At 46.0% G+C, this 27,921-nt stretch overlaps 1 protein-coding gene across 1 annotated transcript in view; it reads right to left on the reverse strand.

Moving 5' to 3' along the window:
- Positions 1-7,091: 7,091 nt before the first annotated feature.
- The window catches only part of ACVR1B (activin A receptor type 1B), a 32,241-nt gene continuing 11,411 nt past the window's right edge, over positions 7,092-27,921 (reverse strand). Inside the window, exons 2-9 of the mRNA XM_016142656.2 lie at positions 23,648-23,887; positions 22,568-22,816; positions 19,415-19,645; positions 16,746-16,913; positions 15,542-15,698; positions 14,242-14,366; positions 11,751-11,881; positions 7,092-10,233 (exon numbers count right to left, since the gene is read on the reverse strand). Coding sequence (XP_015998142.2) covers positions 10,108-10,233; positions 11,751-11,881; positions 14,242-14,366; positions 15,542-15,698; positions 16,746-16,913; positions 19,415-19,645; positions 22,568-22,816; positions 23,648-23,887 — 1,427 coding nt within the window. The 3' untranslated portion in view covers positions 7,092-10,107. The remainder of the gene's footprint in view (positions 10,234-11,750; positions 11,882-14,241; positions 14,367-15,541; positions 15,699-16,745; positions 16,914-19,414; positions 19,646-22,567; positions 22,817-23,647; positions 23,888-27,921) is intronic.

The raw sequence follows: 27,921 nt of genomic DNA on the forward strand, positions 1-27,921 counted from the left end.
CGGCGGGTCGCCTCCCTTTATAGAATCGTAGAGCTGGGCGGACCGGGGAGGGCAAGAGGGGAGCGGCCTCCTGGGGGCCCCGCCCCCAAAGCGACAGGCCCCACCCCCCAGAGGGGGTGCTGCCCGCAGCCCCGCCCACGGCTCCCAACACCGAGCCAGGCTGGGGAAAGTCTCAGGGACCCAGCGCTCCAGGAAGGAAAAACCTAGCCGTGGAGGAGGCATCCCTGGGCGGTGCCGGGGGGGGGGGGAAGGGGGGTCTCCGTGATACCTGGGGGGGCGGGGTTTAGGGTAGGGGATGGTGTCTGTGAAGGGGCTTGTGCGCAAGATTTGGAATTTTGGTAATGGACAGCTTTGGAGACTCGTGGAGCATCTGGTGGCAGAGGAACAGTAACAGGTCATTATAGGCAGATTTGGAGAACCAGGGGAAGATTCTAGGAGATCCTGGGGGCTGCAGGAGACTTTATGCAAGAGGAGAGAGGCAGCGGGGCAGTGCAGGGGGAGAGGGGAGGCCCTTGGGGGGAAGAGATGATCCTGAACTGAATGTGCAGAAGCCCCCAGGGACTGAGAGGGCCTAGGATTTCCCCTTTACACAGCTACCCTAGCAGAGGTGAAAAAGACTGCCTCCTTTCCCAAGTCAAGGGGTAAGGGAAGTGGTGGAAACGCAGAAGGCAGTGGGTTTACTGGCCTTTCCCCTTGGAGGGGCAGGAGTGGTCCCTCTTGGAAAACCCTCTCCTCAGCTCCTGATGTTGGAGGTCAGATAACCCCTTTCCCAGAAGACAGATTCTTAATACGGGGTTGACTCATGGAGAAGGGGATATACGTGAGCTGAGAAGGTGCTGAGGTTTGGGGGTGTGCTCAGCCATTCTTTGACCCTGTGTTAGGGCCCATCCCTAAGGCTGTGTTGCTGCGGCTGCCAGGCCATGAGAGAGGTGGGGAAGGCCCAGCTGGAGTCTCTGTCATCAGTGGTGCCTGACTAAGAAGTGAGAGGAGGAAGTGGAAGGCCAGGCCATGTGTCTGAAGAGTGGCTAGCCACCACAGGACGTCAGCACGACAACTGGGGGCTCCAGGTCCCAACATCAGCCACTAAACAGAGGCGTGGGATGCACTGTTCCTGACTGTCCCCTCCTCCCATCTTCCCAAACCTGTTATGCCTTTATAGCTAACATTCATTGAGCATTTACCACGTGCTGTGCACACTGTCCTGAGTGCACATTTACATTTGGTCTTCACAACTACACTGTGAGATAGGTATCATTCTCATCCCTTATAGATGAGGAAACTGGGGCCCAGAGAAGTTAAGTAACCTGCTCTAGGCTACTCAGTGGCAGAACTGAGATTCGAACACAGGTAGCCTGGTTCCAGAGCCCGCAATCTAATAGTGTGATGTTGTCTTCTTCAGTTCTTCATTCAACTGCATTTAAGCCCTGCTCCGTGCCAGGTCCTGGCTAGGCACTGGGGTTACAGAGGCTCTTGGTCTGGTAGGGAGTAGTATATGTACATGTGCTGTATTAGACACCTGGAATGAACAGTACAGAGGGGCAAGTTGCCACATCCTCTTTGGGCAGCCAGGAAAAGCTTTCTGTCTCCCGTCTATCTCATTTGCTGGTCTCTCTGTTCCCTTGCTTTTCTGTGTTTGTCTCTTCCCCACCCCCAGGCCCCCAGGGCTCTAGCCCTACAGGAGGTGTGGGTGGGAGGGGGTGCTTCTCCACCCCTCAGTGATTATACAAGTCCAGATGGCAGGATGCTTTGTTGGGTGGGGGCAGGGGGTGGATTGGGGACTGTTGGGAGCTAAGAACTAACTCCCTCAGTGCCTTTCTCTCCCTCCTCCTGCTTCTCCCCTTGGCACTACCAAGTGGCCATCAGTTGAAGGGCCGAGGGGGTGTCGGGTGGGGAAACATGGGACTCTATTGTGAAGCATTAGCACAGATGGACCCCTGGACCGTCTGCTGCCTGCTCCTGACAGCATCTGTGCTGGGGTGGGGTGGGGGTGGGGAGGCAAGCAAAGGCAAGAGAGGCAATGAATGGTTTCTATCGTCTTCACTCCCCAGCTGATCCCTGAAGGAACCCACAGAAGAGCATCTTGCACGACCTCTTCTGGGAAGGCCCACCACCCTACTTATCCCAGAGGGCTACCTGATGTCTCCTTGCCTGAAACCTGGAGAAGTGGCTGCCATGGGTGTCACAGCACCTGTGTTGGACAGCCCTATTAAGACATTCCTCCTTCAGGCTGAAGTGGAGGCAGACTTGCCCCCAGTATGCAGGTCAGTCTGCCTCCCTGCCTCTACCAGAGAAGTGAGGGTCACACAAGTTTCCTCCTGCTGCCAGGCAGAGAGCCCCAGACAGCCCCAGAGTAAGGATGGGCCCAGGGGATGCAATTTCTGTCAGGCTCACTGCATGATTTCCCCAAATACTGGAATTTCGGAGTTGGAAAGGGCCTTGTGGTCCGGAAGGTTACTTTGTAGTCCAAGCCCTCATTTAACGGAGGAGGCAAACTGACGCCGGGAAGGGAAAGAGGATGGCAGAATAGGAACTAGAGCCCACTAGATACCAGGTTTCCTGACTCCAGAAACTGTTTAATTCAGCTGCAGGTAGCTCCCCTGAGAGCCTAGAGACCCGTGACTGATTCCTCCTCCTGTTCTCCCCAAGTTCTCCAGGAAGATGTTGGGGAGCCCAGGATGCCATGGGGTGGTGATGCCCTCTGGTGGTTATGAGTCTCTAATTGGAAAATTTTCAAACCAGATAGAAGGGCTGGTGCTGGACTCTACCTGGAATCCCAGCTGGATTACAGATAACCCACAACTCCTCTCCCACCCCAGGGGGTCTGTGTGCCCTAGATGCCAAGCTCTCCTTTAATCACTGAGTTCTGGAATCTCACACTTATCACAGTTAGGAGGTTGTGTTTGTATCTCAGCCAGTGCTGCCCTGCTGAAGGTAAAATTCATCAGGAGGGCAGACAAGTGGGCTGCCTCAGTGCTGTGACCTCCACACAGCAGACAGTACATGAGGCCCCTAAAGCTTTGCCTTTTCCAACCCTCCCTGACTTCCTCCTAAGACTGAATTTCATCTAGCATCTGTTTTCCTCATCCTATCTTCCGCAGTTCCTTAAAGCTCAGGAGGGTAGAGGAAGCATGCTGCATGTTGCCAGCAACCTCATACCGGGACACCTCTCCCTCCCGGCTCCTCCAAGAAGCCTCCTTGCAAAAGCCTCATGGCTCTGGCTCCTCATACATCTACACTCAGCCTGTACCTAATTCCTGAGAGCAAGTCCCTGCCTTTCAGAATGAGCTCCCCAGGTTTGGCTTCCTTTCGCCTTGGCTGCCCTGGCTCCCAGCTCTCAGAATAGGGCTTGGCCAGTGCTGAAGGCACAGACAGCAGGGGCTCAGAAAATGGACCGGCCAAGGTAAGTCCTCTTCTCTTTGGCACAAGCCCTTGCACAGATACCTAACATTCAGCAGTCTCTCATGGAAGAAATGGGGAGAGCTGGATCTTACCCCTACCGACCTAGTCAAGCTCTAGGGAAGTTGGGGAGAGAGCTCCAGAAGCTCAGGACCCTCTGGAATCTCGTTCAATGTCTGCAACCCAGGCTCCTCTCTGGGTATTGCCGCTGCTTCTAAGAGGGGGAGGTGGGAGGGAGAGGGCCTGGGACTCAGCTGGCTCTCTGGCCAGGAATGAGGGGTTGGGCCCCCAGTTGCATGACACTGAGGGAGGCATGGACAGCCGGTGGGCAGCTGACAAGCAGGGAGTGGTTGTTTTTCTTAATGGCTCCTATTGCTCAACAGTTTCCATGGGATAGTGTCTGTGTGTGGTACTTGGGCCTGCAGGAGCCCAGAAGCAGGAGGAATCCATTACTGCCCAAAGACTTGATTCTAGGGGGTCTGGAAGTAGGAGAAGGAGCAAGGCAGATACGGCAGTTTATTTGTGTTTCATATGGGTGGCCTCTGAGTCTATTCCCACCTAGAGGCCAGGGATTATCTTGTCTCTTGGGGTGGCAAGGTGTCTTTGGCTTGAACATGTTAGACTGGCAGAAGGAAGGGAGGATTACCTCTCTACCTTTCCTTACAGCGTCCACACACCACTCCTAGGACAGCGGGTATGAATTACTTCACCCTGCCTCGTTTCAGAACAGGTACAGATTGCTAAGAGAAAAATGAAAGCTCTCAGGGCCCTAGTTTCCCCAGATCTCCACCCTCTCAGCAAACACAGCTGCTCAAGTGGTTCATCCTCGGTTCCCTCTCCCAGGGGCCAGCATTGTACAGGGCTAACATTCTCCCATTTACTCCAAATTGGTCAGCTCCCCTTTCCCTCACCGTTTGCATTTGCTCACACCCAAACCTGTGCATTCCACCAACTGTCTCTCCCTTTCTTCTGGCTGCTCCTATGACCACCATTGCAATTGCCTCCTAAAGTGAGCACTGTGATCATCCGCAAATTCATAGGATCACATCTCTCCCCTGCTTAAAACTCTGCTTTAAATGGACTATTCCCTACATTAGGAATGACAAAAAGGTTTTATGGGACAACTCCATCCACATAAACATGTTGTTGAAAAATATTGGAGGACCAAGTCCAGACTCGAGAGGAAAAATTACTGATAGATTAGCACCACCTGGGTTAGCTGTCACGGGGAACTGATGGCATTGGTGGCCCCCAGGGTGAAGCCTTGCCTTCTCAGCACATGACAGCTCCAACAGACTCCCTCGCTGCACCCCTGGCTCCCTTGCTTTAGCCATGCTGAACATCTGTGTTTCCTGAATGATGGCACATTCTTTTTGACTAAAGCCCCCTCCTCTCCTCAATCAGCAGGCCAATGGCTACTCCGAAATAGATGTCACCTCTCTTGATCCCAACCTCCTGTCTGTCCTGTGTTCTCAGGGCATTCTGTGTCTACCCTCTCATAGCACCTATCTCAATCCATTGTAGTTATCTATTTACTAGTCCATTCCACCATCTAGGGATCCCCTGGAGGGCAGGGACCCATCCTTTATTTCCCTAGGCACCTCATCTGTGCTTCAATGACACGTTATATATTGCTCTGTAATGGGGCTTGCCAAACTCTGACTTATTGTCCTCTCTGTACTGAAGAGCAGGGACCAGATTGTTCAACTTTGTGTTCTGCCTACTGCTTTACACACTAAGGTTACTCAATAAACACCTATTATTGAATAATAATCTATTTAGAGCCTAGTCTATCCAATTGTTTCTTAAATCTTCCTACCCCATCCTTGGCTTCTGAGGAGCATTCCCTGACAGACTATCTGCCATAGTCCTTAAATCCCACCCACCCTGTCCGACCATGGGATGCCCACCAACTTTCAGCTGGGTATGGTGCCAGTTGTTTGGTCAAACACCAATCTGGAGGTTGCTGTGAAGGTGTTTTAGATGTGATTAACATTTACATCAGCAGAATCTGAGGAAAGCAGATTATCCTCCATAATGTGGAGGATAATTGGGCTTCATCCAATCAGGTGAAAGCTTTAAAAGACTGAGGTCCCTGAGGAGGAAGGAATTCCACCTCCAGACTGGCTTCGAACACAAGGCGCAACATCGATTCTTCCCTGGCTCTCTAGCTTGTCAGCCTGATTTCTACTTGCCAGCCCCCACAACTGTTGAGTCAGTTCCTTAAAATGTCTCAATCTATCCATCCATCTTATTGGTTCTCTTTCTCTGGAGATCCCTGACGCACCTGCCTCGATCCAAAGATTTCTCCCCTCCTGCCACCTTCGTTCTGCATCCGTCACGTGTTCCTGAGTGTCTCCTGAACACTGCTACTCTACTCTTAATGTTGTTTTGTTGATATTCAGCAAGTGTGTCTTCCAGACTGCAGAGATCAGAAGACATGGCCTGGGGTGACAGAAATTTAAAATGTGTGAAACAAAAACCCAAGTGATAACATCATTCAGATGAATTCAGGTATCCTGTCATGGGCCCTACAAAGGTGAAACCCTGTTAGTAACCTTCAAGCAGAGAGCGACCAGCATGGGGGAAGCACATGGAACCACAGAGGCTGGACACAAAGGCTAAAGACCCACAGTCTGTGGTCAGACATCCCAAACCCAAGGTCTTTTCCACTCCTAAGTGTACTTGATTGATTGGCAACTTACTTGACTTCTCGAACCCTCAATTTCCTAATCCATAGGGAGGATGGTAATGCCCACCTCATACGCTGTTTTAGGATTAAAACAGTTAAAGTCCGTAAAGCAAATTTTGGCACATTGCTTTAGCACACGGTAAGTTCTTGGTATTTGCTAATATTAACTGAAGAAACTCTAAGCTTTGCCAGATCCATGATAACATGACAGCTGCCTTCAAGTATTTTAAGGGACCTTATATGGAAGAGAGAAAGCACTCTGAATTGCCTGTGCATAGAAGTCACATGGAGGTTGCCCGGTTCTACACAGGAGCTTTCTACAGAGCAGGCGGCGAGCAGGTGGAAGTCTGTAGTCTCGAGTGTCACAGCACAGGCCTGCAACCTTGTGAGGAATCCTGCATGGAGTCAAATGCCTGGTGGGTGGTAGATTAGGCGACCTCTCGGGTCCCATCTGAACACAAGATTCTACGGTTCCAGGACTTCTATCTCAGTTCCCTCAGCTTTGCGATTGAGAGGCATTCACAGCTACCACCACACTGAAAATACCAGGGGACCCACTGGAGACTCCCATATCAAAGTCACCTAAGCATCCCCAAACTTCCATTTACACTCTGACATAGGAGGAAGCAAAAACTGAGGCAAGCAAAAACCTGGACAGTTAGGCTGCCTTTAAGACTAAGTGATTTGTGACTAAGCAGCATCAAGACCCTCTTTTGTATAAAGAGAACAATGCTAAAAGACAAAACAAAGCCCAAGAAAAGGCATTCGGTGTCTTCTGATCCCTCTCATATGCCAGGCCCTCCTCTATGAAACACAGAGGAACGGTCAGAGACCCAACTTGAGCAGATGTGCCCCTCTTCTGATGTGACCTGCTGCGTGTTGACAACACACTCCAGCACGTGGGAGGGCAGAAACACTACCTAAGAACATCTGCCCGTGCCCAACTCCGCTAACAACGGCTGGGAGCAGTCCACGGATGGAAAACAGATAGCACCAGAACAGCTCTGTGAATAAAACTTTAATAATGTACAGCAGAAATTGGACAGGCTCATTCTTATATTAAAACAAAAGATTTCCTATATTACAACTTATTTACATTTGCATACTGAAGAGGTAAAGTGTCTAAGTGGCTATTTTACAGTCCTTTCTAATAAAATGTACAAAAACAAACAGAAGTACCGAGAATGCCGTTCGGGGGCCTCGATGGCGACAGTAAGAACGGGCTTGGACTTGGTCTTTGAATCCAGAGGTGCAGGTAGCCCTAAGGATCAGGGTTGGCCTCAGGGCCAAACAGCGCGCTTCAGGCTGTAGTTTCTCCCCAACTCTCTAACTCCTGGTGTTGAGTGGTGGGGGTGAAGGTGAGAGCTTCCCAAAAAACTGCTCAGTCTTCCCCTGGAGGAGCTGGATTTGTCTGTGGTGAGAACAGAGAGGGCCACCTGGGGAGTGGCTAGTGGCTTGGGAATCCCTGGGTTGAGGAGTGTTGGCAGATCCCAGAGGCTGGTTGTAAAAGGGACACAGGAGTCTAAGTCCTGTTACCACCTAGAACCTGCCAAGTTCTGCTGCAGGGTGGAGAGGTGGGGGGGGGGGGCCGTGTCCACAGGGATGGGGAAAGAAGGTCCCCCCGATGACACAATTGGTATTCAAGGGAAAATAATCAGTAGCCAGTAAATTGGCCCAAAAGGTTAGGGGAAGATCTCCTTTAACACAAGGAAAGAGGCAATATATCAGGAAAATAAATAGAAAGGCCAGGGCATAGGGGAAACATGTAAGCAGGGAAAGGGCTCTCCCCCTCCTCCATAAGCTTTGGCAGAGAATCGCTGGGGCTGGAGGCAGGGGTGCTCTGAGGCTGCATCCATAACATGCTCCCCTGGGGGCAGGAGGGGGCTCAGAATGAATGCAGTGATTGGGCTCTCATGCCCACCACCGGTCTCTTTGGTGTGTAGGGGGGGCATCCTTGCTCCTCGGTGGTCTGTAAGAGCAATCATTCCAGGCTCAAAAGGCTCTCAGCACCAACTACTGTATGAAAACTTCTGGTCTCAAAACAGGCATCCACTAACTTGGATCAGCTCCTTCTTCAGTGCTCCAAGAGTAGGACCCCAGCTTGTCTTGTTCGCAGCAGTATTGGCAGTGCCTGGCGCAATGCCTGGCACCCAGCAGGCACTCAACAAACATCTGCTGAATAAATGCCTAGGGGAGGAGAAGGTGCAACCAGCTGGACAATGCACAAAAAGCTAGGGCCCCAGCACAAAAACCACTTACAGAATAGGCAGGGTGGGGGGCACAAAGCTCAAGAGAGACTAACTCCCGGGGCAAGGAGGAACTCTCACTGCTGGGTGGGAACAGGCTCAGGTATAAGGATAGACATTTCCAGTGTGATTGAGCTATGTGCATTTGATTGAAGCATTTGTGTGTGTGTGTGTGTGGTTATTTTTGTAGGGATTTCTTTAAAAACAAATAGATTGAGAGGTAATCATCACATAGAGATGGTTTTCCTTCTATAAAAACTTAATATTAAAAAAAGTTAAAATCCAGACCCTCCCAATAAAATTAAAAACAAAACAAAAAAAACCTAAAACCACTCCAGTTAAAAGTTATGGCTTCAAAGTTATTATATACCTAAGATATGCTGACCAAACCACCACCCACAACCGTGCTTCTAGACATCGTTAAATACTACACTTAGGTTAAATATCAGGTTCAGCTCAAGCTGTTCCCTTTCGAAGGGCCCCTGAAGTGGGTGCAAGCCTTATATCTTCCCTCCACCGTGATCAGATAATCCAGTAAAAGACCCATGCAGATGCCTCCCTCCCACCCCTATTCCCTCCCCATTCTTTGCCCCCCTTTCCTTTCCCCACCCTAAACCTACCACCACCAAAAATATACATTGCTGTTTCCAGAATCTGGGATATGAAAGACAGATGTGACATTCCAATCTGAGTCCCAAGATCTGGGCTTCAAATTCCTTGGGCCTTCCTTGATGCTGCTGAGTCTGATGCCCTGGGCTGGCTCATTTCCCACGGTTGCCACTGACCACAACACCCGAGACTTCCACTAAGATGCTTTCCCTGCCCACCCTACCCCTCCTTCACATTTGAACCCAAACGCCTCGCCTGCCATGAACGACTGGGCTGGCTTTGGTTCCGGTCTGACATGGAGAGGGAGAGCTGTGCTGACATAAGGTGCGCAGAGCAGCCTGCTGGGAAGGGAGGACGACCGTGGCTCAGGGTTCCAGGGTGGGGGGGGAGAAAGGGAGACCTCCGAGAAGGGCACCAGGACACAAGACACTGCTCACTACTGAACAGAGGCACCAGCACGCAGACACGGCATGACAACCACACCCCTGACCTGCACATGCACCAAAAGCTCAAGCAGGGAAGTACGCACCTACAGACACACACATACACACACACACACACGTGTAAGGGCGTGGCACGAACCAGGCACAACAGAGGACGCACCTCGGCACATGCACACACGGCTGGACAGACAGGCGGCAGATTTTGCCTCCACTGGCAGTCCCTCCAGATGTCCGTGCTAGGGCGGAGCACGGGGCCCACAGCTGCCTGTGAGAGGGGCTGCACTTCTGGTTCCTCTGGGCCACCTCGATATGCTGGGGTCGCTCCCTGGAGGAAAGTCCTCAGTGCTACCTAGCACTGGCAACATTCGGCATCACCTGGGCCCTCCCAGGCTGCCCCGGCACCACTCCTGGCTATCGGCCAGATGCACTGGGTTTTGCGGGACTTCCCACTACAACCAGTTTGAGTTGTGGCACTGAGTTCTCCATAACATTCGCTCTCAGAGTCTCCATGCCATCAGGAGGTAAATATAAAAGATGTCTGTGTCTCAAACCCAACGTGGGAGTGAGCAGGTCTCCCGGGCTCTGTCCCTCTTGCAGGCCAGGGCTTCTGACCAGAGGGCTGGGCAGAAATGAGAGGTAGGCCTCCATCGTACGCTCAACATGGCAGCTCTGTGTACAGTCCTCGCTGCGCAGGGTTGCGTGTAGGGGGAGGGGAACAGGGTTAAATCTTCACATCTTCCTGCACGCTGAGCTGGGAAAGGGTCTTCTTAATGCGCAGAGCGGTCAGGCGGGCCGCGCCGTTGGCATACCAACACTCCCGCATCATCTTCCCCATCACTCGTAATGCCTGCACAGAGACCAGAGGGTGTCAATTTGACCCTGCCCTATGGAAGCCTTTCTGGTCCCTAGGCTCTTCCTCATTTCTTAGTGCAGTCCATCAAAATCTCTTTTCTCCCTAGGAAAATACTCTGCAACATCCCTCTCCCCTCGGCGCACCGTTCCTTAAGGGACAGGTTTTGCAGGCAAAAGGAGAAAGCTGTAGCCTGAAGAGAGGAGACCCTCTCTGCAAGAATAGTCAGCCATTCCCCATCATCTGGGTAATCTTGGAAGAAATATCCACAATAGACTGTGATCTGAAAATCATTTCCGTCAGGTTTGACTGTTTACTCATTGTTCTTTTAAAAAGTAGTGTATGAACCAGGGATATAGCTTGGCACGTGCACACACTGGCTGTAATCTCATGGTTCGTATGCAGAAATTGGGTGGGAGGTGAGGCATGGTGAAGAAGCAGGAAAATAGCCCCTGAAAGCCGGAAAGCATCTTGTCAGGGGCAGAACTCTACACTGCCACTGCCAGGATGACACAGGCGACCACTATGGTCGGGCCAAGAGATGACATGGACGGTCACCTATGGACTGTGCTGATTGTTGAGGGCTATAAAGTTCCTCAATTGCTGCCCTAGGCTAGTGGTTTTCAAAATTCTGTGTAACAGTGGAACCCACTTGTCTAAGATGAATCCCAACACATAAATAGCACTGACTGAAGAGGGAGTGAGGGAGGGCAGTAAAACCAGCTCTTCCAGTCTCACACTCACCCTCTGAAGTATACCCAACCTGGGGGTTCCAAGGAACATTTCGGAAAATGCTGCTCTACTAAGCAATGAGAAGGCAGGCATCACCTAAAATGTGAACTAAGTAATTTTGCTCTTCAATGTAGAAACGCCCTCTAGTGGTTATACTCCTTAAAAGCGGAGCCCTGAGGGAAAAGGAGGCCCAACTGCACTTAGCCAGGCAAACCCCATTCCCTCTGAAGACTTTAAGAACAATGTTTATTAGGAAACTGTATCATAAATTAGTTCTCATATCAACTCTTTCCACCAAATGTTGTCCCCTTCCCACTTCATCTGCCATTTCTTCCAAATTCATATTCTCTTCATCCTCCTCTCTTCTGAGTTGTTAGAAAGGCCACCTCTCTCACAGACATGTCCTCGCTAAGTCCAGTCCCTCCCTTATTCTATACTCTTCACGGAGGCTTCTTCTTCACTCAGCCACAGTGCTTGGCTCAACCCTGTGGCTCCACAGCCATTTTTCTAGTTAGACAGGTCTATTTGCGCCTGCTCACTTTTTGTTGCTGTCTCTTGACCACTTCTCTCATCTGTGCCTGGAGACCAACTCTTTTTCTTCCACTAGTCTGTCCATTCCAAAGGAGAGCAGACGGCGCCCAGGACAAGGGACCATGGCTCCTCAGGGCTTACTGTATATCATAAATGACACTCAGGAGTACTCCTGGAGTTGGAGCCACTGTCAAATAAGGTAGAGAAATCAGGCAAATGGAAAGCAGCACCAGGCAGAGGGAATTTCCTACCTCATAACTCTGCCACCAGTTGGGGATGTTGGGACGTAGCTTCTGGTCACAAACGACCTTTCGCATTTCTTCAATAGAAGGGTCAGAGGGCACTAAGTCATAATATGGCAGCTGATATTCTTCATGGACTCCTAGGAGAAAAAAAAAATTCACCTGAGTTGCCAATAGAAGGAAGAGATTACCCAAAAGCCAGTGAGAACCACCACACTGGGATCTGCAAAATACTACTTCCCACTGAGAGGATCTAGGGCTCTGTGGAGAGTTTGGCTGATCTGGGTATAGAGCAAGAAGTACATGAGATTAGCCAGGGACATCTTTCATACCAAACTGCAAGAAAACTATCAAAGACTACTGAAGTTAAGTCAAAAGGCATTAACTTGAAAAGCTGCCAACTAGCCAAAGATGAGAATATTTAAGCAACAGTAAGACTAATAACTTCAATGAAAATATTTAAAACCCACTAGTTCATAATGATACTAAACAACAACAACAACAACAAAGAAACCCCAAAAACCTCAGTCACTTTTGTAGGATAACAGTGAGCAAACTCATTATTTTGAAAAATGGTAAATAAATAAAATTCAAGGATTTTTCCTGTCTTTCTTATTTAAATTATACATCTTGGTAACCGCAGACAATTAAGGGGAAGTTTCTCTTTCAAGAAATCTAACTAATACATGAAGATTGACAGAATCATAAAATTGGCATCTTTCAATCTCTATTAAATTTGGATTTGGACAATGATCATCAATGGCTGTTAACTTCACAAAAAGAGAAAACATCATGCGTCTTGTAACAGAAGGATCTTTTTGGGGGGGTGGGGGATATATATATTCTGGTCTTAGATCTAACTATCACAGGAAATTCATGGGAACAGGAGAACATAGGAACTCCATGAAAAGGCAATCAGCAAAACCTAGATGGGAAAACTTTATAGGACAAATGACTGGATTCTCTAATTAAAAACTGATGAAGAAAAAAATGGAGAAGGAACCTAAAGGTTATGAGACTTAAGAGGTACATCAATCAACTGCAATGGATGAACATTATTTGAACTCTGATTTAAACAAACTGTTTTTAAAAAAATTTAGGAAAAAATTAGGGAAATCTTAACACTGATGTTAAATGACATCGAGAATTAATGTTCATTTTTTAGTGCAATAAGAGTATATTTTTGAGGTCCTTATCTTTTAGACCTACCAAGTGAAATATGTTCCATAATAAAAAGTTAATTTAAAAAATCCACTGTAGCTTTCTCATGGCCTTTTCCAGGAAAAACCTGAGCTAATAGGAGAGATTTTTAAACAGAATCTGACTTAGTAATTATCTAAGGGGTAGTTAAGAGCTTAAGCTCTGGCCTCAGTCTGTCAAAGTTTGAATCCTAGTTTCATTAGCTGTGTGACCTTGGACGAATTACCTAGTCTCTCTGTGATAAATTTTCTTCATCTGCAAAATGGTGACAGTTACAGTACTCACTTTCTAGGTATAGGTTTGTAACAAAGATTAAATAAGTTTATATATAACAAGTGGTGTTAGCATTATTAATATACACTTAGCCTCAATTTATGATTGACATGAGGAAGAAAAAAATTAACTCATTCAGTTTAAGACCTGTGCGATCAGATTTTTAAAAATCTATTTCTAAATGATGATCAAAATTTAAGATGTATAATTCCATGAATACTACCTGGGTGCCCTCTCCATAAGTTGGATCTTTCTAAAAATACCATAAATGGAAAAAGGCAATTAATTTAATTTAATTGACTTCCACTGACATAGAATCACTTATATCTGAGATAAATGGCTGAGGGCAGGGTTCTTGAACTTGATCACATGGCAGAATACTTGAAAGTCATTGTAAAATACTGATGTACTAAACTGATGATAAAAAATGTTTTCTGCTAAATCTGATACTACCTTTTACTGGATTCCAACATGGATGAGCAATTGCATATTCCAAAGATTTAAGAAAAATATACAGGAGAAAAAACTCATTTTGAGAAAATTCTATGCATTAAGCTTTCTCCTAAAAATTGAGAAATCACCACTATTATCCTATCAAGGAAACCCTATGCTCCCCAGGAATGTAGCTTGAGAGCCAGTATGTTAGCATATACTGCCTCCTGTGTAAAGGTGACTTCTGTATTAGTCCTGCATTATTCCTACCCAGGCTTTCTCAACCTCCACAAACCAATAAAAACAATGTGTTTGGGAAAAAAAAAAAAAAAAAAAAAAGCCAAATAAAGCTCCAAAATGGTTACCACAATGTACAACACTATTTTAGAAACTGGTCTAAAGAGTAAACACACCCTTTGCATAACTGCCTCCAAGTTTCCCTCATCTTTGATGAGAACCCTAGGTGTCATGTGCTCTGACACTAGGCACCCAACAGGTTGTAAAAAGAAAGAAGTCAGTAGAACACCAGCACCCTCAGTAATCCAGCATCCTGAACTGGGAGGCAGGAGCGAGAGAAGGCAGAAAAGAAAGGTACCTCCAGAATTGCATCTTCGGGCAATCTCCCAATATACAAGTCCAAGGGCATAGATATCAGCACATTTAAAAGAGTCAAAGTGCTTCATGTTAATGGTTTCATCAAGTACTTCAGGGGCCATGTATCTACAACAGCAAAGGAAACATGATCATGCACAGAAAAAGATGACATCTCTACTTACTGATTCAGGGGCCCTCTGACTATGGGCAAGCATCCCCCCAAGACAGCCCCTTGGCGAGGAGGAAGAGATCACTTCTCTTTGTTGCAAACTCCCATGTGTTTTGGATTTGAATCTAAATACTTCAGAGTAAGTTTGCTGATACTAGGCTACTCTTATTTGTACTGCTACTTTTTAACCATCAAGATTTATTTTTAGCATGTTTTGATTTCTTGGCAGAGGTACTTGTATTGTGGGGCATAGGGCAATTAGTAGTACCTAATATCTGATTGCTACAAAGGTCTTGGACTTTGTTAAATGTAACCACAGGGATGGGCTGACATTAAATGTCCTTCTGCACTTCTGTTATCTTACCTGATTATAGCTATGTGAAAATTCATTCTAGATAGTCATCAATGTACCCCTCAGCTAACTAGTACTAGTCTAGCCACTCCCCTCCACACACACACACAGTAAGGCAAATCAGGGGATCACCTCGGGCCTCACACTTTGGGGCCTAGGTCATTCTTTCAGGTAAAAAGGAAAGGAAAAAACATGATTCAGTTAAATTCACTGAGATTCAGCAGAAAAACAGACCTTCTGTTCCATCCTATTAAAAGACAATTCCATTCACAACTCATGAAGTCAATCTGTAATTCCTTAGTCCTTACTTCACTTCTGCATGAAGCAGGAAGCAGGCCTCTAATCCTGGGGGTGCCCCAATCTCCACTCTAGAGTACCTCTGCTCTGGCTTGGCAAACCTGCTCTCTAAAGCCCAAGCAAAACATGTTTCCTGCCTTCCCGGGGGTCTCTGCACAAGCCATCCCTTTGGACAGCAACATTTTCGTCTTCCCACAGGCAAGTCTGGTGCCTATGCACCCTCCAAATCTTGTTCCAGATTCTCTTTCTCTGCTGCTCCCCACTACCCAACACCACCAACAACTATGTGTACACAGTCCTATGGAGCTGTTAGATGTAACTGTGTAGCTTTCCAGTGTGGGGAGTGGGTGTTCTACTTTCTGCTGTCTGAGAGCAAGGACTACACCTCTTTTTTCTACACCTCCTCCTGTGCAATGGGAAGGGCCACACATGGACTGCTCGGAACAAGTGTAGGGCACAGACAGAGGCCCAGGGCCTTCCTACCGTTTGGTTCCCACCCTCTGATTTGGAGCAATGTCAATGGTATCAGTGACCGCATCGTGACGGACAGCCAGACCCAGGTCTGCGATGGCGCACATGCCGTTTTTCTTCACCAGGATATTCTTTGACTTTAAGTCTCGATGAGCAATTCCAGGCTTCCCTGGGAAAGAAAGAACAGGGATCTTCAAAGAAAGATAGTAAAATATGTTAAAAACACACACTCTGCAGCCTGACTGGGTGCGTTCGAGTGCTGCCTTTGCCTCCCACTAACCCACCAACCCTGGAAAAGTGACTTCACCCCTCTGTACTTCAGTCCCCTCAACTATAAAACAAGACTAACGCCAGTACTTACTTCATGGGAATGCTGTGAGGATTAAATGTACTAATGTAGGTAAGTAAAGAGCTTAGAAGAGCATAATATTAGCTAATATTACTATTAATACTACTACTACTTGCCTTCCCTGAACTAATATGCTCTAGTATTGAATTGCTGAGGGATTCAAAGAAAAGTTGCTGCTTTGGCTATGTTTTTAGTATCAAACAACATCATCGACTAATTGATAGGGACTGCTAATATCACCGCAGAGGCTGGGAACAGGCCCAAACTTTAATGGCTGGTTTTCTGTCATGACCAGCAAATGCTGTTGCCCTGGTCAGCCAGGCATCAGGGAGCACACCTGCTACTGTGACAAGATCCAGGGTTTCCCAAAGAGCTGCTGTTACAGTCAACCAGCAAGGATGCTCGAGATCTTTTTCCTAGATTAGCAAAGCCCAGTGTATAATCCACCCAGCAGTCTTTAAGTCAGCTGTCCCCAAAAATGAATGTGTGAAATTACTAAACTGATGCTTCTGTCCCATAAGTCTGTTCAATCTTCTTAGTTCCATTCTTTTACTAGTGCACCACAGGCTTCTGAGATGATCACTCAATGAACACTAGCTTACCAACCAACAACTAACGTGTCAGGCCATGGAATAAAAAATAACTGAACATTTGCATTAAGAGTTCCTGAGGGAATTCTGAAGACAGGTGGAAAAAACGCATGAGGTTTTTTTTACCTTTCATGCAAGTAAAGCTCAAACCTCTTTCCTTTGGATTACGGTTCTTAGGTCCACTTTTCTCAGTTAAGGAGTTTTGGGAACTAAATCAGTGCAGTACAAGCTTTTAAAGTCGATCCAACTTCACTGCCCCTCGGCTGGGTCCACTCACCTTGGGTGCCCACGATCTCCATGTGCAGGTGTGCAAGCCCGCTGGCGGCAGACAAGGCCAGCTTAATCATCCCCTCAATCGTCACTGTGTACCGGTTGAGATAATCAAACAGGGAGCCATGCTCATGATAGTCCGAGACAAGCCACAGCTGGGTCCAGGTGCCGTTATCTGCAGAGAACCACAGAGTTCCAGAAAAGACACAAGCACAGAGGTTAATGCAGGAAAGGAAGACTATATGTACCAGACCGACTCGGGTTAGATTCCTGAATTCCTGCTTCTTCCTTGCACACCTCCTGCAGCCCCCTCTATGCCCACTGCATCTACAGGTGTCTACCAGTTCTAGGCTCCAGAAAGGTCAGAAGAACATTTCTTTCTTAGATTTGCTCCCTTATTTCTTGCAGGTGGCTATAGGATTCTTTACAGTACTCCACTATTACACCAAATTTGAAACATAAGGCATCCAAAAGAGGAAGCATATGCTTAGAGAAAGTAACAGGTAACATCTGCAACACTGCTTTTGATTTGGACAAGACCTGCTCATCTATCTACACATTTGCAACCATGACTGGCTGCATCCACCACGGCCAAAGAGAAAGGCTTCGCAGGTCCTCCTCGGTGCTCGAAGACCTTTTGAGCACAGCCTACTCTAGCACCAGTCTCATTTATAGCATTTCTTTCCTAAGTCCATTGCTCCAACCAGGCTATGAGCTCTCTGTGAGAGCAGGAAAGGGCTCCTTTGTGCATTAATGTATTCCAGGCCAAAAAAATACTTCTTGATACAAGAGCACACGTCCAAGTATTCTAGAGAGGTCATCTTAGCCTCAGAAGAGCAATGGAAGGTGGACAGCATACACTTTTATACATGGTGTGGGTGTGTATGAGAGCACAGTAGCAAAGAGGAGGGGGAAGGAGAAAAAGAGAAAAAGAAAAACCAAAGGCTGGTAATCTGATGAGGTTATGTTGCTGTCAACAGGAAAATTGGAAAGTAAATTGAGATCGCCTAAATTCCGGGCTGATGCTAGTTCCAGGACTCTATACTATACATATCATGTTAAAAAGGCAAGAACAAAACAGTCCGATTTTCTCCTCCCCTGGCCCTAATGTGGGTTTCAACGGCCAGATCCCTTCTCACACAGCTGCCAGAATCAATAAAGGGAGTGGCTCCTGGAAAAACACCAATCTTGACTTCTCTGATTACAAACAAGGAGTCCACCCAACATACCCCTATTATACTCCAACCAGCCCCAAGTCTTGAGGGCCCTGCCAATATGTTAAAAAGGAAGACTATGTTGATCCTTTAAAATATATGTAAGGTTTAAATCTTATCAAAAGGTGAAGCTGTTTTTTAAAAAAGGAACAGCTTATTCATAAAGAGTAAAAAAATTCTCTCTTCCTCTTCTTCCTTTGTGTACGAGTCCAACACTTTTCAGCTCAGGAGCAGATGAGGTCACTATAAACCCCCATAACAATGTGGGGAATGAAGAGTTGCTTTAGGAAGGAAAAATAACACTTAGCATCTTCCATAGGCTTTGTAGACACTAACTTCTAAAAACTGCTGTGGGAGCAAACTGTCACAACTGCCAGAGAGACTCTTCCAAACTATGAAGCCATCACTGCATGGTCTATGACTTTAAGCGCACTTCCTGCCCATGTGTCTGTTGTCTCCTCTTCCTGGGAGCTGTAAAGGCAGGAACTGTCTTGTTCTTATGTGTGATAATCCAAGCAGCTGGCAGAGGTCCTAGCCTGTAGTCACTGAATTGATAAGTGAAACTGAATTGATGAGTTATTGAATTGATAAGTGAAATTTCAGTTACTACCCACTATCTCAGAATACAATCCTCTCAAAAAGGCCCTCACAATCTGGCCTCCATTACCTCTCGACCATCTTTTGCTATATCATAACCATCCCAAGTCCCCTGCAGGTTTCCAAACACACTTCCCCTCTGCACATGTGTTGGGAGTGCCTTTCTACTGGTTTTCTTTCCTGACCAACTCCTGCCACCTTCACCTCAATCAAGCTTGTGTGACCTCCCTGATCTCCACCTCACCCCTAATTTTGCTCACTAGAACAGCTTGTTGTTTGATTACTTCCTATGATCAATCATTACTTTGTCTCTTTACTAGTCAGTGAGGTCCTCAAAAACAAGGACGTGCCTGACCAGAGAGACTCAAAAATTAAAGCAAAAATGAAAGCAAGAAAAAAGAAAATAAGAGACCTTGGGTACAAGTGGACTCAAAGCTGGGCTTGAAGGCCATGAGGGAGCACTCCAGGACAGAGGGGTCATCACCACGCTGTGCCCACTCCACCACAAGCGTATGCTGCTGGTATGTCACAGAATGTGGCCTACACATTTTTCTGGGGCCATCCTCTCCTAGGGCCCCTCAGGGACTACCCTCGGGGTGGGTTTGGGAGTGTCGTGGAAGGGAAAGTGAGTAGGTAGGGCAAGAGATTTTCGTCTTGTTCATCTGCTTAATAACTACTTATTTACTTGTTTAGTGACCTGGGTTTCTGTACGAGCTTTTTGTAGAAGTTTGAAAACTATTACCTTATTTAGATTCTCGTTCTTTGGGTAATAACTAAGAAGGCAAACAGAGCTTGTCCCCGGTCACCCCCTCCATCTGGGACCATGCTTGGCTTTAAGACACTGTATCCAAACCCAGCTCTTTACCTTTATTGTCAGCAGCGATAAATCCAAGAATGTTTTCATGACGCAGCATGACTGTCTGGTATATCTCTGCTTCCCGGAACCAAGACCGTTCTTCACGGGAAGAGAAAATTTTCACAGCCACATCGCCACCTCTCCAGCGGCCACGCCACACTTCTCCAAACCGGCCCTTGCCAATAATCTCCTGTAAAACGATAGTTCGGGCCACTGTGCGCTGGACGAAAAGGGGTAATCCTATGGACAAAAGAGTAGAAAGAAAGCTGACACTGTAAATTTGCTAAACTTTGTAACTCCCACTCTTATTGCCACACTGGAAAAGCTCTTCCCACACTACCTCATGCTACAGTGGTCCACTGACCATGGAGAACTGTGACCGCCCCTGCACCATGTCCAAATCCACCAGGGGGCTAAGCCAGGACGCAACAGAGTGAGTGAACACAGAATGGGAAATGCATAGGATTATCTGTTCCTTATCTAAGCAATTTGTCCTCTCAGTTAGTGTGGATGACAGATTTGAATATAAATGTCTGACCAGATTTACCAACTCTACAGCCAGCCTCTTGTGGGCCAATCCACCCACATCTGCCTTATGCTGATGGAAGAAGAGGGCAGAAAAAATGAAAGTGAGAGCTGGAGCACTGGAGTGCCTTCTGCTGCTCTGTTCCTTGGCCACTAGAGGGCGGTGCTGTGTGGCCTATGAAAGCCAAATTGTGGTCAGGGCATTTAAGGTTCCCCCCTCTCCCGAGATCAAAGTTCGGCTCACATATGATGCTCTAAATATAAAATGGGAAACTATCATGCTTATTCTAAGATTAATTTTACTGTCATTACAGGACTCATTTATCAACTCTCTCACAGCCTCTCCCAACAGATAATATATAAACGTTATTAATCCCTAACTCTTGTGGATGTGAACTACCATTTACTGTATGCTTACTATGCATTAGGTACTATGCTAAGGGCTTTACATAAATGATCTCATTTCCTCTCAACCACCTATGAGACAGGTGTTGTTATCCTCATCTTACAGATGAGAAAACTAAGGCTCAAAGGGGATGATTAAGTAGTTCATTCAAATTCGTACAAACAGTAAGTGGCAATGTAAGGATTGAAATCTAGAACTGTGGAACTCCAAGGTTCGTGTTTTTAACTACGACAGTACAGAACCACCAAAATGTTTCTCAGACTACATCCCTTTTCCCCATCCCCTCTGTGCCCTGTGCTAGTTCTGGCCCTTCTTTAAAACACTGCTAACTGGTCTTTCTGCTTCCCATCTCATCTTGCTCCTGCCTTGCAGTCCACACACAGCCCCGCCTCACCCTGCCCATCCTCACAGGAAGGCAGTAAATGAACGAACTCACCCTCCACACCACTGCCAGAGCTCTTTCCCCCGAAAAATATAGACATTTCTTTTCCCACACGAAAACTTTCAGGAGATGCCTCTTGCCTTGCCAGACAAAGCACAGCACTCAAGGTCCTTTCTGCCTTCATCAGTCTGATGCCCCAACCCCCAGCATGGGTGCACCATGCCGGCCTGTCTACCATTCCCTAAACACTTGGTGAACTTTATGCCTTTCTGTCCTATTACTCAAGGGATTTTCCTTGGCCTGCAAAGTTCTCTGCCCTCTCATCTCTCTTAAAACTTTGAACTCAATCTTCAAAACCCACTAAAATGGTCCTCCTCTGTGAGACCCTTCCCAACAATCCTTGTCTCTTCTATCTAACTCTGGTTGGGCCTCTTTCTCATCGTTTTACCCTATATCACCCAGAGGGTAGTCAACATATATTGTTGATGTGAATTGAACATCACATAAACAGCAAGGACTTATTTACTTTAAATCCACAGTATTAAAATTCCGACACTTTGGAAGCTCTGCATATTCTGGATTAAGAATGAACTAAACCATCCAGAGAGAAATAGTTATTAATCATTTTACTCCAACTGACTAAGTAACTGCATGGACCTTCCTGAGCCTCTCAGCTGGTCTTGATCTTTAAAAAGACCCCAGAAAACCCAAGCTAACCTCTTCTAGCAGAAAATTAAATCACAGAGTCAGCCAGGCAGTTCTAACCACTGCCCTACCTCTTTCAGCAAAGAACAAGCCATATATTTTCTCTCTTCCTAAAAATATGCAGCTTTTAAATTTATCCATCATTTTGGCACTCTCTACTGCAGAGCTTAATAAAGGCAAAACACTAAAATTCAAGAGATGTCACAGCTCAAAGTATTCCTTGTGCTCAAGGAGGAATGTCTGGTCATGACTGATGGCATAATTTCCCTACAGAAGTCTTGTCACATGGCAGGGAAACATACATAAGCACAAAATTCTCACAAATGTGATTCTATGTTTTAGCTAGAATGGCAGCAGTGACCTTTGTGGATCTTTTTACAAGTACAGACTACCACCATCACTAAAATAATTGTTTATCTTCATAAAAAGACTCTTTTGCAATTAGTATTCACATCTAATAGCTAGCTAAGCTATATACCCTGGGGCCTGAATGACCCAATTCTCCTTATCCTAAAATCTGGTCTCACATCAAGGTCCAGTGTTAGGTTCAATTCCTTAGTCTAAGAAAGACTTGGTTACCAACAGGCAATACAGAAAATAGTGCTAATGCCCTGCTGAAAGCCTAAGCTGCCTTTATTTAACAACCCCCCCCCCCCCCGCGCCCAAAAAGCCCTGGGCAACTGATGCAAGTTAATGATTCACCAAACCCCAGCTTTCAGCTTTACTCAATGTCCTTAAACTCCCCTTGTGGTTGCTCAAAGATCAATGATTAGCTGTCACCACCTCACAGCAAAGTGGCACACTCCTGTCTTTCAAAAGGGGCCCTTAAATTGTGCACTCCATTGCTCAGGTGGAACCAGGTGAATTTTAATAGATGTATGGTTATAGGACTTGAAGAGAGGCAGAGTTTCTGAAATGGAGTTTTACATTTGACCTTTGGAATCCCAGGGAGTGAAAGATTTTCTGTGAACTCATTATCTTATCTTATTACTGTCAGACACTAAAAGAAGGGGAAGTATGAAACCAAATGACTCAGTGCTGCTAGAAACAAGTGCAAAGCCCAGCCCTTTTCGCAAACACTCTATCCTGCTGGGAACCAGTAATGAAGGCCAACAACACACACAAGGCCTGAAGAACTCAGTACCTGAGCCAGACCCCGACGTGGAGAGATCGTAGACAAGATCCTGGAGCGTCTTGTCTTTGGAAAGACACATCTCACATGAGGGATCCTCCATGTCCAGCCTCTGACGGTTGTGATAGACACGCTGATGATAGTTAATGACAAGGAAAACAATGATGATGATGAGAAACAGGAGGAACACTGGGCCGGCAATAATGCCGACCAGCTCCACAGGGCCCCACATGGAAGGATGCTCAGGCTCCTTGAGGTGACCTGGGTTAAGTGAGAGAAGAGAGGGAAAGAACAAAGAGTAAAAAAAAAGAGAGAATGCACTGGCCTTATTTATCCCTGACACAACCCTCCAAGTGAAAATGTCCTTTCCTTGGCCTCATGTACGAGGTGTCCTTGACCTCTCTGCTCTAACTGGGCTACTTTGTTTGCCTGGATGCTTTCAAGTGCAAACCTCTCTGGTTAAGAAGCCCTTTGCAGCAGTCTAACCCACAACCCATTTTGTAATTTCAGAGCATTTCATGGTACTAGTCCCACCTCAGTGCCCCAGACAGATGCCAAGTTCTACTCTTCAACTTGTAACAGCTCCTTTAAGCTCTGCTCCAGTCTTTCTCCTCCTGCTCTGATCTCTCTAGTAATACTTCTAAATGGCACACTTGCGAAGGGGTGGGATCTATTACTTCTCAGCTTTGTTCAAAGTCCTTGCCCAATTCTAGCCCTTGTTCTCATTTTGTCCTCTTCCCCACCCCAGTAGCTCCCTGCACACAGCCCTGGGGCTTTCTCCTTCATGATCAGTCTTATACCATCCCCTAGGATCCCCGCCTAGCTCTCCCACCTCAATGGCTGCCTATGGCTGTTCAGCCACTATTCAAAATCCAGCTTTCATCTCTGGGACCAACTTGACAATGTCTCCTTCATCTTGTAATCTATGAACCTGACATGAAAGGCATCCTATTCCCTGCTACCTTTGGGAACATCAAAAGGAATCCTTTACCAATCATCAAAGAGAGTTGGGAAAGAGTAGAGAAGGATGAAATGACCAGGGGTGCCCTACCTCCGAGATGAGCCAATAGTCCAACAAGGGTGTCCACTCACCACTGGGCACCCTCAGGTCAATCTTGTTGCAGAAGTCAGTGTAGCAGCAGTGGGTGTTGCGAAGATCCTCAGAGCTCAGGCAGTAAAAGGGCTTCCCAGCGGGGACCAGCTCCACTTTGGGGATGCAGGTGCGCACATGGTGCTCCATCCCATCCAGGTTGAAAATAGAAACCATGCAGGCCCCATCTGTTTCACATGTGTAGTTGGCCTGTAGGCAGCTGGTGCACGTACATAGCAGAGCTGCAGGAAATTTGGGAGTAGACACCGATATCAATGATCAGATCCTACCCTAGGTCCTTTTCCAGACTTAGAATATAATCCCTTAGCATACTTGTTCCAAAATGAAGAGCTCTTATAAAGATGGGGCCAGAACGATATCTTCAGTGAGGGAACAGCCTTTTCACCTGTTTATTCAGCTCATAAGCAAGGCTTTCTAAGCCTCACCATTTTCCTCTAAGTGCTCTACTTTATGCCTATGAGGCACAGAGACACTACCTTTTGAACTTTGCCTTAGACTTATTATAAATTATTTTGTGGTTGGGAAAGGTTTTCCTTTAAATTTACATGCCTTAGCATGAGAGGACGGCACCTGCCCTTTGAAGAATATAGGTCTCCACCTCCAATACACACACTCCATCCAAAACTACCGAGGGTTCCTTGGTGCCATCATCACCCCCTGCTCCTTTCTCCAACACTAGGTATGCCTAGTTTCCTGAAGGCAGTAAGCATGCTCACACATTCTCTTCCTTCAATGCTTTTTTTCCTGACTAATTCTTACAAATCCTTTAAAACTCAGCTTTAAAGTCACTCCCTTTGAAAAGCTTCCCCTGACTAGCCCAATACCCTCTTCCTGCAGTCCATGGTAGGTGCTCCTCTCATGAGGGACCAAAAAAATATACTCAAAGATAATATTAGTGGCTACCTTATAAATTACTGTGAGGATTAAATGAGCTCAGGTATAAAAAGTACTCAATAAATTTAAACCGCTCTGAAAGGACTCTGAAAACACTTTAAAGGGTGTGCGTGTGTGTATAAAATCTTTTCCTTTTTTCAAATAGGTAGTATATGCAATCATTTCTGAGACTAGTGAGTCTTGCTGGGTGTGTATTATACATAAGTGTGCACTGTTGACAGGAAATCACTGTAAATGAATTTGGTACCTCTGAAAGTCAATTCAGAGTCTGAAATCCTTTATCAATCTAACAAGAATAGCACAGACAGCAGCAGTTGGTTCTCCCCAACACTGTCTCCCAAGAGCCTAACCTAGCCCTGACCTCTTTGGATGGGCAGGAGTGTGGCTTTAGCTTCTAGAACACTTTAAGTTAGGACTCACGTCCCTGAATGAAACAGTTGTCCATCACAGTATGCAGGTGGTAGGACTCACCCAGGTCCTCGGTTGGACACTAAGTGGATGCTACCTGGATACCAAGAGGGAATATGTTCAAACTAAGGCCTCTAGAGAAGAGACATATATGACCAGTTCCATGAAAAACTAGCCCGTCATAACTCGCCCCTTTAGGCTGCAAACAGTCTATCTTTGTCTCTTGCTCCAATACTCTAGAAGACAACTCTTGGCTTTTCAAATCTAAAGACAGATTCTAAATATCTCAGTATCCAACCCCTCCTTCCTTCAGCTTTCTATAAATGACATGATCCCTTGCCATTCCCACACAAAGAAACAAAGGAGACAGCTCTGACAGGTAAACAGGCAGTGTAGATCTTCACTGTATGGCTTGTAGTATTTTTTTCATGGTATTTGATCAGATCCCTTTCTTCTGGGAGAAATTACAAAACATGCAGCTACCTGCTGAAGCATTTGGGTAGTGTTACATTTTAAAGGCAGGAAGTTTAAAGCGGGTACCCTTTAGAACTAGGATCCAAATCATAAAAGGAATTTTAAAAGTAAAGTTCTCCTCAATTTCAATTTCAACCCTTGTAGACACAAAAAAGAATAAGGAAACTCCTCATTTACTTGCTCCCTCTTTCATTCCTCTTGGTAACTTAAAGTTACTTCTGCGACTTTCCAAATACTTAATCTAAACCCCTTTCACTCATTCCAAAGCCCTGAAGCCCTGACTGTTAATTCAGGAATGCTAATGCCCACTCCCCTTTGTGTCAGTGGGAACATTTGGGCACGAAAGGGGCTCCCCATGGAACACACACCTCTCAATACATGCACCAAAACGTCCAGCAAAGAGAACAGCATTGGGTCTATTTTGGGAAGCGAGAAGGGAAAGTGAACAACTCCAAGAGGGCTATTCTGAGCACAGTGGGACACACAGGCCAGACCCACAGCCGCCTTTTGAAAAAAAGCTCACTTCAGAGTCCGTCAATTAGCAGGCAGGAGAGCCAGGAGTCTGAATCCAGACACTTCTTCTCCTTTCATTGGTTCACAGCCCCTTTCACAGTGATTCATTCTGGAGAATGAACACACCCACACGTGGCTCATTATTTTTGGGAAGTACTTAAACAATCCTGGTGTAAGACAGGAAAGAACAAAAGTGGTGAAATCTATGCTAGACGGGACTAAGAACGGAACTGGGAGCAGGGCCATGTGCGTTTGTGATAAGGAATTGAGCAAGCCCCTGAATTTATCTGGGCCTCAGCTGCCCAACCAGAAAATACCATTTATCTTGCAGAAATGGTATAAAGATTAGCCGAACATCCACTAAGTGCTCTGGGTACTCTGAGAAAGACTCTCTCTGCACCCATCTGTGTAAGTCTATATATTTTACAATGAGTGAAATGTCTGAAATAGATCTATTTTTAAGATAACCATCACTACTGCCTACACCCCTGAAAAGGTTTCAGTTACTATCACTAGAGCCACAGCTGGGTATCACAGCAGGAATAGGTCAGAAAGACCTAAGGCTCAAATACCAGCTCTACTATTAATCACATGACCTTGAGCAAGTTAGGAAACTTCCTGCACCCAATTTCCTAATCTGTAAAGTGGGACTGTTAATAATTACATCACAGGACTATGCAAGACTTACATGAAATAAAAAAAAAAAAAAGTGCTCAGCAAATAGGTGCTCAATAAATTTTAATCTCTCAATGTAAAACTCACACACACACTCATTAGCAACTCTCTTTAACTACTAATTATTAGGAAATGGCAAGTTACAGCAAGACCACAGCAAAAAGTTGCTATCTAGGTCTCAGCTCTGCCAGTAACCAGTCGCGGAGCTCTGGGCAAGTCATTTAACCTCCCTGAGCCTCATTTTCCTCATGATTAACCAGAAAGAAGAGACTGAACTAGATGACCTCTAAAATGCTCCGACTGAAATTTGAATCTAGTTTGTTTCTAAATTCACATTGTTTGGATCACTGATCCAAAACTGGGGACTTCTGCTTTAAATTGCTTTAAAGTGTATGTACCTTTCTTTGAACTTTAAAGATAGACATATGGCTAGTCTTCTATTAATATTCATTTTTCACTGAAACAAAATCAGTGATAATAAAATTATAAAAAATCTGAATTTACCATAAATTTACTAGTACACTAAATCACAAACCTAATTTCGATGTCTCTGAAAAGCTAAATGTGGACTAATGATAACAACCCTTTATAATCTATTTCATAGTGACTCATCAAGTTAAATCAGTCCACACATGTGTATATAAACAATACACACCTGAGAGTTATGTAGTAGAAACAACACAAGTAGGAAAACCAATCACAGAGGAGTAATAAAATCACTATACATACAAGCAAGTTAAAAATGGTGAGAACTAAATTCCCACTAGCGCAGCACTTTGTTATTAACAAACTAGTCAAACCTGAACTAAAGACAAAACCACTTTGGCAGGATTTGAACATAGTTCCAAAATATAATTAGAGGGTGGGATGTAAACGCAAATTTGATTCAGGAGAGAGGCTGTGTTTTCAGGAAGGCTGACAAGTCCTAACTTCAGCAGACTCAGTCTAGCGGCATGTTATGAAGGCACTAACATAGCCAGGTCTCAGCAAAACGATTTCACTCCAGGCAGGGTGCTGGTTAGGTCCCCGCTTTTACCTACTGGCAGTCGATGGGAGTATACTCGGCAAGGCTGTGGCTCACTGGGAATGCTTAAGAACCACCTTATAGGATAGACTCATACCACAGCCCAACATTAGGCCCTAGACCACATCACCAGGGGAAGGGTGTGGGAAAGTGCAGGGTGGTGCACCAACCTCACAAGGTAAGAGGCATGCTGCAAAACATAGATTTGTCCTGGTAGCTAAAAGTCCACGAACGTTCCAAAACATTTTAAAGCTACAGCACTTACGA

The sequence above is a fragment of the Rousettus aegyptiacus genome, unplaced genomic scaffold (assembly GCF_014176215.1).
Source record: "Rousettus aegyptiacus isolate mRouAeg1 unplaced genomic scaffold, mRouAeg1.p scaffold_m13_p_2, whole genome shotgun sequence".
Classification (NCBI taxonomy): domain Eukaryota; kingdom Metazoa; phylum Chordata; class Mammalia; order Chiroptera; family Pteropodidae; genus Rousettus; species Rousettus aegyptiacus.